This window comes from Balaenoptera physalus (genome assembly GCF_965194825.1).
Source record: "Balaenoptera physalus genome assembly, chromosome: 14".
NCBI classification, from domain to species: Eukaryota; Metazoa; Chordata; class Mammalia; order Artiodactyla; family Balaenopteridae; genus Balaenoptera; species Balaenoptera physalus.
Genome location: NC_138893.1, coordinates 49214794 through 49228186, shown reverse-complemented (window position 1 = coordinate 49228186; position 13393 = coordinate 49214794). Strand labels below are relative to the sequence as shown.

The 13393-nt window shown below is 55.1% G+C and overlaps 1 protein-coding gene across 3 annotated transcripts; it reads left to right on the top strand.

Moving 5' to 3' along the window:
- Positions 1 to 5208: 5208 nt before the first annotated feature.
- Positions 5209 to 13386, top strand: NFKB2 (nuclear factor kappa B subunit 2). 3 transcript variants are annotated; one of them, XM_082425123.1, is made up of 23 exons: positions 5209 to 5707; positions 6982 to 7073; positions 7359 to 7440; positions 7558 to 7598; positions 7853 to 7951; positions 8031 to 8182; positions 8441 to 8547; positions 8642 to 8800; positions 9090 to 9194; positions 9323 to 9408; positions 9487 to 9625; positions 9865 to 9993; positions 10118 to 10327; positions 10407 to 10548; positions 10932 to 11046; positions 11139 to 11352; positions 11501 to 11670; positions 11795 to 11897; positions 12027 to 12178; positions 12308 to 12377; positions 12605 to 12777; positions 12891 to 13002; positions 13102 to 13386. In XM_082425123.1, the coding sequence occupies exons 2-23, from the start codon at positions 7053 to 7055 to the stop codon at positions 13224 to 13226; spliced, it is 2706 nt and encodes a 901-aa protein (XP_082281249.1). In that variant the 5' UTR covers positions 5209 to 5707; positions 6982 to 7052; the 3' UTR covers positions 13227 to 13386. The 3 variants fall into 3 exon arrangements, 2 of the variants coding, with proteins under 2 accessions (XP_082281249.1, XP_082281250.1); XM_082425124.1 differs by lacking the exon at positions 5209 to 5707 and having other exon boundaries at positions 6767 to 7073; positions 13105 to 13386; XR_014253461.1 differs by lacking the exons at positions 5209 to 5707; positions 12308 to 12377; positions 13102 to 13386 and having other exon boundaries at positions 6764 to 7073.
- Positions 13387 to 13393: the final 7 nt, after the last annotated feature.

Sequence of the window (13393 nt, the reverse complement as noted above, 5' to 3'; positions counted from 1 at the left end):
TCATTGCCTTTCCTTCTGGTTTCCTTCTTGAGCTTGTGGGTACCATGTTTTGGGATACCCAGGCCATCACATGAACAGAAATGAGACCGAGCCTACCAACAGTCTGGCCCTCGTGGCCCCTGGTCACCAGCCAGCCAGACGCCAGGACGCAGTCAGGATTCCTTCACTGCTGCTGCCCCACCACCACCATCACAGCAGTGCCCCCTTAGCACCAGGGATGCGCTAGGGGGTTGGCAGTTGTCCTCTTCCCTAACTACTCCATCGGAGATAACCGTGACAGCCTAGGCTGGGATCAAAGGGAAGGTGAACCAGAGCTGAGCTGTAGGTATTCAGAAGTCTTCCCTCAGATGTGCCTCATAGTCCCAGGAGCACAGAGGAGCCCATGGGGCTTAAGGGGTGGGAGGCTATCTTGCCCATAGCTGTGATCATGTGTTTCTGGACACAGGGCATTCATTTTGGCCCAGAACTGAGGAGGGAAAATTTCTTCCCATCCCACAGCCTCCATCCACCCCAGTCACTGCAGCATGATTAGAGAACCCCTCCCCTTCTTTCCCTTTGCGTCAGGGTAAGACAAGTGGGAGTGTGGATGGTGCAGGCAGTGTGGCCCCTACACGGGTGAGGTACTGTGGGTGCGATGCAGAATACTATTAAGCTTTCCCAAGTGAAGCATCTGCATCATCTTGGCATCCTCCTTCACCATGCTCTCTTCCCCCCGGGGGAAGGGAGGGCAGAGAGTGGTACCTGCTGTACTACCAGCTGGCCTCCCTTATGGAGAGTTAGGGGCACTCACCTCTTCATTGGGCCTAGATATCTATGTAATCGTTCAGCACCTTGGGCTTCCCTTTGCTCAGCACAACCACGTGGATGTTGCTGGGTCTGGATGTCTGTAAGTGCCTCCCTCGGGTGCTTTGGAAATGGAAACAGCCTGATGTGGACCAATACTGACATGAGTCCTGTAGCTCTTACAATAGTTTCTCCCTCTTCCCTTCCTTCTGCAAGTAGTCCAGACCATGCCTGCTTTCCACACTAACTAGAAGCCTTGCCCCTGGGAAAATTAGGAGTAAGACTGCACTCCTCCTTTGCACATTTCTGTATGAGTGCAGAAAAGCCCGGAACTACAGTCAGGTTAACACTAGGGCCATTGGCTTCAGCTATAACATCTCTGTTCTCCCTTCTGAGCCCCACAGCTCTGCCTTCAGAAGCTTCTGTTTCCCTATGGGGGAAACAACATTGACTACTGTGTAGAAATCTGAAGGCCATCCTATGAACAAAGGAATATGAAAAGTCTGTATCCCTCGGTCTGCAAATATTAGGAAGGAAGCTGGAGTAATTGCAAACTGAACCCTTCCCCGCTGGCAAGCAAAGAAAAATGTCGGAAGTCTCATTCTGTTATAGAAAGATCAACTGACACACACGTGACTTGTGTAGTTGACAGTGTTGTCTCTGTCAGGCAAGGGAAACTACAAGAAGAACTAATATTCAGGCCTTAATTCTGACCAACAAAGAATGGCTGATGATGTGGAAGTGACAAAACTTGTGGGAAAGTAATAGAATAATCTGAAGGGAAATGCTGGTCTTAATGATGTCGCCTATAAGAACTCTAGGATAGCAGGTTTCAAAAAGTCCAGAGAAAAGCTAGAGACTTTTAAGACCCTAACATGGAGAAGTGACATTGTTGGAACACCAATATATGTCAATATTAAGTGCACTGCTTATCCAACCTTGTAGAGGTATTTACTCCTCCTACAGATGAGGCAACAGGTTCAGAGAGGCCAAATTCCTGGGAAGTTAGGGAGCTGGGATTCAAACCCAGGTCTGTCTCACTCTAAACCCCATGGTCTTTCCTATGATACTTCCTCAGCTCAAAAGTTGTAGTGGTGGGGTGCAGTGGTTAAGAATCCGCCTGCCCATGCAGGGGACACAGGTCTGAGCCCTGGTCCTGGAAGATCCCACATGCTGCAGAGCAACTAAGCCCGTGAACCACAACTACAGAGCCTGCGTGCTACAATTATTGAGCCCATGCACCACAATTACTGAAGCTACTGTGCATCTAGAGCCCGTGCTCCTCAAGAAGAGAAGCCACCGCAATGATAAGCCAGTGCACCGCAACGAAGAGTAGCCCCTATTCGCCGCAACTAGAGAAAGCCCGCGCGCAGCAGCAAAGACCCAACGCTGCCAAAAAAGAAGAATGCCCCAGGGCTCAGTGCTTGTCAACTTCTTTTCTCCACATTCAATCGTGGGGTGATGTCCACTGTCGAAACTTTAAATACCATCCATTACTCTGACTTTATGTACAACTACCCCTCATCTCTTCTAGGTTCTTATACCAATGCCCACACCCCACCACCCATATCCCACACCCAATCCCTCAGCAAGTCTTGTTGCTTCTGTCTTTCAAATCTATCTAGAATGTGACTACTTCTCCCACCCTCACCTACTACCACCCAAGTCTAAGCCACCATCTATTGGACTACTGGTCTCCCTCCTTCATTCTAGTCCCATACTCTCTACCCTTTACTCTCCACACAGCAGCCAAATGGATACTTTTAACACGTCATATCATTTTCACTCCACTGCCCAAAACCCTCAAATGGATTTCCATCTCATTCAGCATAAAATCCAAAGTTCTTACTTTTTCTCACCTACCTAACTAACCTTCTTGCTGGTCCTCAAATATACTAAACGCATTTGTATCAGACGTTTACACTACTGGTGCGTCCACCTGGAATGCTCTTCCCTCAGATATCCACATAACTCACCCCCTCACTTTTTTCAAGTCACTGTTCAAATGTTACCTCATCAGAGAAGACTTCCTGACTGCTACACAGAAAACACTTGTCACTCTCTATACTCTTACTACTTTATTTTTCTCTGTAGCACTTACCACCAACTGACATATGATACAACCATTTGATTTTTGTCTTCAAATAGGGACACTGATTTCTAGAATAGGCCCTCCCTATTTATTGGTGAATGAATGGAGTGAATTTATGGTGCCTCTCTTCTGGGCCAGCAGTAGTGCTAGGCCTGGGTACAGAAACAGAGATAATCATTAGGTTGGAAGTTAGTGAAACAAACAATGAAGAGGTTTCTTAAGTCCAGATAGATGAGGCTATAGCAACTAACAATAAACTTTGAGTCAGTTAAAATCTCCAGGCCAACACTGGGAATTGTTGGAGCTGACTGATGAGTACATGGGGATTCATTATACTATTTTCTCCACTATATATGTTTGAAACTTTCTATGATAAAGGTTTTTCTTTTTTTAAATCTCCAGATAAACTACAGCTTCCCTGGTGGCGCAGTGGTTAAGAATCCACCTGCCAGTGCAGGGGACATGGGTTCAAGCCCTGGTCCGGGAAGATCCCACATGCCACGGAACGACTAAGCCCATGCGCCACAACTACTGAGCCTGTGCTCTACAGCCCGCAAGCCACAACTACTGAAGCCTGTGCACCTAGAGCCCATGCTCCACAAGAGAAGCCACTGCAATGAGAAGCCTGCGCACTGCAACGAAGAGTAGCCCCTGCTCGCTGCAAATAGAGAAAGGCTGTGTGCAGCAACGAAGACCCAATGCAGCCAAAAATAAACAAACAAATAAATAAATAAATAGAAATTACAGCTCAGAATCTTATAATTAGAATAGCTCAACCCCTTGGGCTTCCCTGGTGGCACAGTGGTTAAGAATCCGCCTGCCAATGCAGGGGACATGGGTTCGAGCCCTGGTCCGGAAAGATCCCACATGCCGCGGAGCAACTAAGCCCGTGTGCCACAACTACTGAGCCTGCGCTCTTGAGCCCGTGAGCCACAACTACTGAAGCCCATGTGCCACAACTACTGAAGCCTGCGTGCCTAGAACCTGTGTTCCGCAACAAGAGAAGCCACTGCAATGAGAAGCCCTCGCACCGCAGCGAAGAGTAGCCCCCGCTCACTGCAACTAGAGAAAGCCCGCGTGCAGCAACGGAAGACCCAACGCAGCCAATAAATTAATTAATTAATTAATTAAATAAAAAAGAATAGCTCAACCCCTAGGGTTGCTTTTAGAGACATTTTGGAGACTAGAAGTGTTCATGCCAATTTCAGCTGTTGATTTATGAGCACTTTGAAAGGACAGTTGTAATCAATGGTAACTAGCACAGGTTCACTAAGTTGTAGTATACCAATCTAACCTCATTCCATTTTAATTTAACGGTTATGGGTCTGATTTACCAGCGGAATGTAGTAGACAATATCCCTGGATTCTGACAAATTATTTGGAGGCCCACAGTGTGGTGGAAAGGCCTTCTTTGTTTTATACAAATTTAGGGGAAAGAGCTTTGTCCTAGAGTTAAGAGACTGGGTTTGATTCTCACTCTGTCCCTTTCTAGCTGTGTATTTGGTTGTGTTACTTCACCTCTCTGAGCCTTAATTTCTTTATCAGTAAAGGTAATATTTACCTCCTAGTGCTGCTGGGAGGAAGAATAAGAATTTATACTAAAGTATCTTAACACAGTATCTGGCACATTCCATTTGCAGGCAACATGAAGAGGGGGAAGTGACAGAAAATAGCCCAAATCAAGGGCCATAATAGTCTCCCTTTATGTAGAGCTACTGCAGGCCTGTAATTCCATTATTAAGGTCAGGGGCAAGTTGCAGGAAAGATCTGAAACAACAGCCTGTGTTCTACCTCCGTGAGCCGAAGGGAGGACGCCTCCAAGAATGGAGATTACTCATGGCACCTCCTAAAAAGAAATTCTACCAACCAGAAATGTCCAGCCTCGGAGTTCAGTACTTTGTGAAACTCTGTACTGACCTTGCTGCCACTAGAAAGGTCGAAGCGGACATTGGAAACTGTATAAAAGGCAATTTCCTACATCGGAGGAAGTTTGAACTATTAACTTTGGATGCCTTTTCCATTCTAATATTCCAAATCTCCGTGATCGATGAGCAAGGCCTGAGTCTCCCAAATAAACAACTCATTTCCCTTACGCGGCGCAGACCTGAGTTCAGGTCTGAAAGTCTGGCCAGCTGTTAACCTGCCATTTATAGAACCAGTTTTAGGTACAGATTGTCTCTTCCAGGGAAGACTGATTAAGAGAGGATTACGGAGTCTCCTCGCGGCTCCAGAGGGGCCACCAGATGGCACTCTGGAACCGATTGCAAGATCAACTTCCTTCCTCTTCCCCTAAGTCTTCCCGGCAGCGGGGCCCCGCTCCGGGCGGGGGACCAGAGGGCTGAGGCAAACCAGCTTCCCCTTGGGGTTCCCCGGCTTCAGAAGTGGCCAAGCATTAGGCGCACCATAAAGCCGAGCAGCAGCGGGGGCTGCCAGCCGGCTAGGACAGGCCTGGGTGGGTGAGGAGACTGGAGCCGGGTCCTTCGACTGGGAAATGGCACTCGGTCAGCGGATCCCGCAGCGGACTGGTCCCCAGGCCAGAGCCAGCGCCTAACTGAGAATCATTCTCACTTCTGCTTCCCGCGCTGCGCGAATATTTCTCCTCTAAGGGGCTGCCTGAGTCACTCCTGATTGGTTGCGCGAGTCCGGGACTTAAACTTTCAGCCAATAAAAAAGGGCACGGCGAGTGACGCACGGAAACGTCACGGGAATTCCCCCCTCCCGGGGGCCGAAAAGGGGCTTTCCCGGCTGGAGTCCTGGTGGTTGGAGAGGTGTCGCGACCCGTCCGAGGTGGGTCGGGCAGGGAGATAATCCGGAACCGGAGACGCCGCCGCGGTGAGTGGCTGGGTTCAGATCCCTGGGTGGCGGGACGCCGGGAAGGGCAGGAGGAAGGCCCTTAGCTGACCGAGCCCCAGAGCTTAAGAGCGGCATCTGCACACTCCAGAGAGCACGCACACGAACAAGACACGCGGATACACATCAATATCCCTGTACAAAGACGCGGGCCGTACGTACATCTACACATATGCCGGCGGGTGCACAGGGTCGTCCATGCACTCAGACTCGCACACACATGCACACGCAAAACACACTCACCCGTGCACAGGTGCCTGGACCCATACCCTTCACGCAGAAACTCAAAGATATGTTCACCTGTGCCCTTACATACATGCTCAGACATGTGTCCACACTGATTAGTTTAAGGACGCTCACCTGTACACGCATGTTCACACCATGCACACACAAGCACATGGGCCGAAACACACTTGTACACCTGTGATGCAGACACATACATGCATTACACACGGCTATGGGACTGGGGCGGGGGGCGTGGGCCCCCAAAGCAGGTGCGGTGTGGGAATCAACGGCTGTACAGATGTTTCGGGGAGAGGGAATAGAGGAACCCATCCCAAGGAGGAGACACCTTTCCTCCCGCCGCCCCGTGGCCCCAGAGACCGGTTCTCGGGGCAGAACCCCGGGGCCCCCGACTGGGAAGAGCCCCCGCCTACAGGCCTTCGGGGAGGAGGCCTTCTTACAGTAGGAATATCCCCCCAAAACCCCCCGGGGTGAATCAGCCGTGGCCTCTCTCGGAGTAGAAAATCCCGAGGTTGCTCCAGGACGGGGGAGGGGAAGGGGACGGGAGGAGGGCCTGGCCCCGGACTAGTAGCCTCCCCCGGCCTTGAAAGACCCTCCAGTCCCTGGCGCCTGCTCTGGAGGGAGAAGGTGGCCCCCAACCCCGCGGGGCCTTCTCTGGGTCTGGCCGCTCCTCTGCTTGTAGAGATGCTGCGGGCGCCCGCAGGCCAGCGAGAAGACCTCGCGCCCCTCCCGCCTCGGGGGCGCGGCCAGTGGCGTCATTTCCAGGCCCGCCCCCTCCGGCCCCGCCTCCCCCTGGTATTTTCGGGACTTTCCTAAGCTGTTCTAACTTTCCTGCCCCTTCCCCGGCCCGGCCCAGCCCAGCTCCAGATTTCGCCCTCCACCGGAGCTTGCCCGCCACACCCGGACGGGTAGCTGGAGGAGATCGGACCCTCCCCCAAATTTGGGCCCCCCTCTTCCCCCAACTCCCGTCCTGATCTGTCTCTCCCTACCCCCGCCACTCCTCCCCACCTAAGGCGGGCGCCTGAAACTCTGGGGAACAGGACCCGCCGAAGCCACCGGACAGAGCCGGGCCTAGCCCAGAGACATGGACAGTTGCTACGACCCAGTGAGTCACGCCGCCTGGCCCCAAAGCCGGCCGTCTGCCCCCCCTGTGCCTGTCTGCTTGTCTGCCCGTCTTTCGGAGTGCCATCTACTCCCCGACACCTGTAATGTCCTCAGATTATCTCACCCTGCCTGTCAGTCAGTCTGTCTACAAACTGCTTACAGTAGGAGCTTTCATATGGGCCTGGGGAGGAAAGGGAGTCATTACTGAGGGCTTACAGAGCTGAGAGGTGGAGGGCTCTGGGGGTGGCTCAGAATCAGCTGCCACCCCAGTCTGTCTCCAAACCAGGGTCTGGATGGCATCATTGAATATGACGATTTCAAATTCAACCCGTCCATTGTGCAGCCCAAGGAGCCAGCCCCAGAGACAGGTTAGTAAGTCCCCTGACCTCCCCTTGTCTTGGAGGGAGGGGAAGGGAGGAGCATGTGCCCTCTGCCTTGGGAATGGGCTCAGAGATCCTGGCTCAGCAAGGCCCCTCTGTCCCCAGCTGATGGCCCCTACCTGGTGATCGTGGAACAGCCTAAGCAGGTGAGCGAGTGGAAGGGATAGTGTGGGATGACTTCAGCTTTGGAGGCGAGTGGGGTAGTTGCAGCTGGGTGGCCACAGGGAGGGTAACTGACACAGACCCACTTCGGGTTGGGATGGTTAGCTGCTGATGATCACAGTGGTGTGGTTGTGATTCAGGATACACACATCCAGTCATTATGGTCACTGCTGGCTGGGGGGGATGGGGGGGTGGTGTCTCTCCTGGTCACAATGTCACTGTGCCCTGGCACCTTCAGCGAGGCTTCCGATTTCGATATGGCTGTGAAGGCCCTTCCCACGGAGGACTGCCAGGTGCCTCCAGCGAGAAGGGTCGGAAGACTTATCCCACTGTCAAGGTGAGCCAGAATAGTGCTGGAGGGTGGGCTAGTGGACAGTGTGTTCATGGGCATTACTGACAGCCCTCACCCCTCACAGATCTGTAACTACGAGGGACCGGCCAAGATCGAGGTGGACCTGGTAACACACAGTGACCCGCCTCGTGCTCACGCCCACAGTTTGGTGGGCAAGCAATGCTCGGAGCTGGGGGTCTGCGCAGTGTCTGTGGGGCCCAAGGACATGACTGCCCAGTAGGTGCCCCCTACCCCTGGTCCCCACTGGTGTGCCCCCTCATTGCTTGCCAGTTCTAGGCCCCAGCCCACCTCTGTGAGCTTAGCATCTGACCAAGGGGAGAGACCCTGGTTGGCCCTAGAACCCAAGGCCCCAAGTGAAAACTAGAAAAGCTTCCTAGAGGAAGTAGGGCTGAGCTGAGCCCTGGCAGTGGGGAGGGTGCCTCAGGAGGAAAGAACTGCCTGCAAGGCCTCTGACTCCTCCCCTCCCCTCCCCAGATTTAACAACCTTGGTGTCCTGCATGTGACCAAGAAGAACATGATGGAGATTATGATACAAAAACTTCAGAGACAGCGGCTTCGCTCCAGGCCCCAGGGCCTTACAGGTATGGAGGAGATGGAGGGAGTCATGGGAGGTGGTCATGGAAGGAGTAGAGAAGGAGGAGGAGTCCAGGGGTCACATGTGTGCCCGCTGCCCAGAGGCTGAGCGTCGGGAGCTGGAGCAGGAGGCCAAGGAACTAAAGAAGGTGATGGATCTGAGCATTGTGCGGCTGCGCTTTTCTGCCTTCCTTCGAGCCAGTGATGGCTCCTTCTCTCTGCCCCTGAAGCCAGTTATCTCTCAGCCCATCCATGACAGCAGTGAGTATCCTGATCACCTGGGGCCTGGGTGCCAGAGGGAGCATGGAGGGCAACCCTGAACTGTAGAGTCAGATAGGCCTGGGTTTGAACTTGGCCCCACCATGTATGAGCTGAGTGATCTTGAGCAAGTCATTTCCCCTCTCTGAGTGTGGCTTCCATCTTGAGTAAATGAAGATACTAGCAGTTCCTGTACCTCTTGGGGTTGTTCAGATAATACAAAGCCCCTGGTTCCATAATTGGGACCATGGCTATTATATCCTCTCAAGTAATTGATATCCCATCTCCATAGAGTCTCCTGGAGCCTCAAACCTGAAGATTTCTCGAATGGACAAGACAGCTGGCTCTGTGCGGGGTGGAGATGAGGTTTATCTGCTTTGTGACAAGGTGCAGAAAGGTGAGGCTGGAGCCTAGGCTGGGAGCTAGGGATGTTGGGTATCAAGCTTGGGGACCGGGACAGCTTCAGGACAAATGGCCCTGGAGATTCTACTAGGAGCTGTGGCCAAACTTCAATTTCCCCTGTAGATGACATTGAGGTTCGGTTCTACGAGGATGATGAGAATGGATGGCAGGCCTTCGGGGACTTCTCTCCCACAGATGTTCACAAACAGGTACCCTAGGGCCAGGGCTGGGCCTGGGCCCAAACTAGGCCAAGCCCTTAATACACCTTATGTTCTCCTTCCCCCTAGTATGCCATTGTGTTCCGGACACCTCCCTATCACAAGATGAAGATTGAGCGTCCTGTAACCGTGTTCCTGCAACTGAAACGCAAGCGTGGGGGGGATGTCTCTGACTCCAAACAGTTCACCTATTATCCTCTGGTGGAAGGTGGAGCTGGGCTGAAGATCCCAGGGGGGCTGGAGGGTGGGGGCTTGGCTGGAGGGTCCCAAGAACTAGACCAGGGGACCCATGAGTCAAATCAGGAGTAGGGAAGGTCCCAGGAAGAGGTGACCCTAGGAGCCAGCCTGAGGGCTTTCAGGGGAAAGGCCATTACCAAACATGGGACAGGGCTCTTGAGGCAAGGCGTGAGTTGGGGTTTTAACATCTCATTTGCCTCTCCCCCCCAGACAAGGAGGAGGTGCAGCGGAAACGGAGGAAAGCCTTGCCCACCTTCTCCCAGCCCTTTGGGGGTGGCTCCCACATGGGTGGAGGCTCTGGGGGCTCGGCTGGGGGTTATGGAGGAGCTGGAGGAGGAGGTGAGTGCTGGTGGCAGGAAGGGGAATGGATGAGGGAGGGGTAAAGGGGAGAAAAGTTGTGGGGGAAGAAATCTGGAAGAGTCCTCCTGGTGCCCCCTCCCCACAGTCCTGCCTGTGTCCACAGGTGGCAGCCTCGGCTTTTTCTCCTCCTCCTTGGCCTACAGCCCCTACCAGTCCGGTGCGGCCCCAATGGGCTGCTACCCGGGAGGCGGGGGCGGGGCGCAGATGGCCTCCGAGGCGCCTAGCGTGGATGCTGGGGAGGAAGCAGCAGAGCCGAGCGCCCCCTCCGGGACCCTCCAGCGCGAACAGCAGGCCCCGGAGCTGCTGCATCGAGGTATGGCCTCGGGAATCCGGGCAGTCGGGATGCTGCGGGTGGGGACCTAGCCCACGCCCACACCCCCTGTCGCCCCCAGCCCGGGAATACAACGCGCGCCTGTTCGGCCTGGCGCAGCGCAGCGCCCGAGCCTTGCTCGACTACGGCGTCACGGCAGACGCGCGCGCGCTGCTGGCGGGACAGCGCCACCTGCTGACCGCGCAGGACGAGAACGGAGACACGTAGGTGGGAGCGAGGGCGGACGGGCGGGGTCCTGGGCTCGGCGCGGGTGGAAGGTCTTGGGGTGCGGGGCGGGAAAGGGACTTAAAAAGAGCCAGGGCTCTGGAGCTGTACAGACCCGGTTTCAAGCCTGGCCTCGCTATGCTCTAGTTCTGTCCAAGATACTTAATCTCTGCACACTTCAATTTTAAAGGGGCACAGTAATAGAACGTACTTAGCGCAAAAGGTGTTCGGAAGTATTAAGTTCAGGTGCAGCGATGTCCTTGGAGATGTCTGGGCTAGACAGGGCCGAGGGAGAGAGACTGTGGAGGTGGCGGGGTTTTGAGAGTGAAGGATGCTGAGTTGCTGGGCTTGCTAGGCCAGAGTCTCACTCTCCAACCCCCAGGCCGCTGCATTTGGCCATCATCCACGGGCAGACCAGCGTCATTGAGCAAATAGCCCACGTCATCTACCACGCCCCGCACCTCGGCGTTGTTAATCTCACCAACCACCTGCACCAGGTGAGGGGCATCTATTGGTGAGGGGGTAGGGGTTGGAAGTCAGGTGGGTCTAGGCCAGGAGCAGGCATGGCTCATTCTGCCTGCCTCCCCAGACGCCCCTGCATCTGGCAGTGATCACCGGGCAGACCAGCGTGGTGAGCTTCCTGCTGCAGGTGGGCGCAGATCCAGCACTGCTGGATCGGCATGGAGACTCAGCCGTGCACCTGGCACTCCGGGCACGTGCCAGTGCCCCCGACCTGCTGCGCACCCTGCTGCGGAGTGGGGTTCCCAGCATGCCCCAACTGTTGCACGTGCCAGACTTTGAAGGTGAGTTCATCACCTGGACCAGCGGGCAAGGGTGGGGACCAGGGAGGGTACCTGGTGAGTGCCTGTAGTGGACATGAGGCATCGAGGTCAGATGGTCAAGGGGTCACATTGGGGGCACAACTGCAGGCTGAGCATCCTGTGTCACTAGGGCTGTACCCAGTACACTTGGCGGTCCGTGCCCGAAGCCCCGAGTGCCTGGATCTGCTGGTGGACAACGGGGCTGAAGTGGAGGCTGCAGAGCGGCAGGGGGGCCGAACAGCCCTGCATCTAGCCACAGAAATGGAGGAGCTGGGGTTGGTCACCCATCTGGTCACCAAGGTGGGACTGAGGATTGTGGAAGGCATGGAGCCAAGGGTGTGGAGGGACTAGGGACGGGGAGGGTGTGGCGGAGGGACAGCCAATCAGTCGGTGCTGTGATCAACCACTCCTTTGCACCCCACAGCTCCGGGCCAACGTGAATGCCCGTACCTTTGCGGGAAACACGCCCCTACACCTGGCAGCTGGACTGGGATCCCCGACCCTCACCCGCCTCCTTCTGAAGGCTGGTCAGTCTCACTCTCAGGGGCATATGAACAGGGCTGGGGGGGAAGGAAAGGGGTGCCTGCCAGTCCCCCCACTTTGCATCCTTAATGTGGGCTCCTGTCGTACCTCTCCACGACTATCCCCTTACTCAGGTGCCGACATCCATGCAGAGAACGAGGAGCCCCTGTGCCCACTGCCTTCGCCCCCCACCTCTGGTAGTGACTCAGATTCTGAGGGCCCTGAGAGGGACACCCGAGGCAGCTTTCGGGGCCACACACCTCTTGACCTCACTCGCAGCAGCAAGGTGAGGCCAGCCTGGGACTAGAAGTACCAGGGGATGGGGCATCTGGGCTTATAGATGGGTCCTGAGTATTTGGTACCTGGGCTTAAGGACTGTGATGGGAGGTAGTCAAGGCTGAGGCTGTCTCCCCAGGTGAAGACCTTGCTGCTAAATGCTGCTCAGGACACCATGGCGCCCCCCCTGACCCCACCTAGCCCTGCAGGTGAGATCTCCCCACCCATTGCCAGACCCCAGACCCCTGCTCACAGAGGTCTCTTCTCCTTCAGGGCCACTCCAGGAGGTCTCCCTTTCTCCATCCCTGTTCTCCGTCCATTGCCCCCAGTGGCCCTTCCTGCCTTATCAGGTTACCATGTGAGAAAGGTGGCATTCAGCTGTGTTTTTGCCCATCTCCGGGGAGTAACTAACATATTATGTGTGTGTCCCCTTCAGGGCCAGAGATGCCACTTGAGGATACAGTCCTACAGAACCTGGAGCATCTGCTAGACGGGCCAGGAGCCCAGGGCAGCTGGGCAGAGCTGGCAGAACGGCTGGGTCTACGCAGTCTGGTGGACACGTATCGAAAGACGGCCTCACCCAGTGGCAGTCTCCTACGCAGTTACAAGGTCAGTCAGTCCCCGTCCCGTGCTCCATGCCCCAGTCTCAGATCTCTGGTGCTTCTTTGGGGACACCACACCCTAACCATAACTCAAGTCTCATGCTGCTTCCTTCTTCTCAGCTGGCTGGTGGGGACTTGGCGGGCCTGCTGGATGCCCTGTCTGACATGGGCCTGGAGGAGGGAGTGAGGCTCCTGAGGGGTCCTGAGACCCGAGAAAAGCTGCCTAGCACAGGTAAAGGGGCCCTACCTGAAAGGTGGATCTGGGCTTGGAGAGTGGGAGGCCTGAGGCCTTGACTCTTCCCTATGCTCTTCCCCGTGTCCACTCCCCCAGCAGAGGTGAAGGAGGACAGTGCATACGGGAGCCAGTCGGTGGAACAGGAAGCAGAGAAGCTGGGTCCCCCTCCTGAGCCACCAGGAGGGCTCTGCCACGGACATCCCCAGCCTCAGGTGCACTGAACTGCTGCCCACCCACCAGCCCCCTTCCTGGGCCCCTCTGTACAGTGTCCCCGCCTATTCCAGTTCTTATTTAACACCCCGTGCCCACCCTTCAGTTGGGGCAAATAAAAGATTCTCATGAGAAAGAGAGGAGGCGTGGCCTCCTCCCCAACTTACAGCAGCCCCTG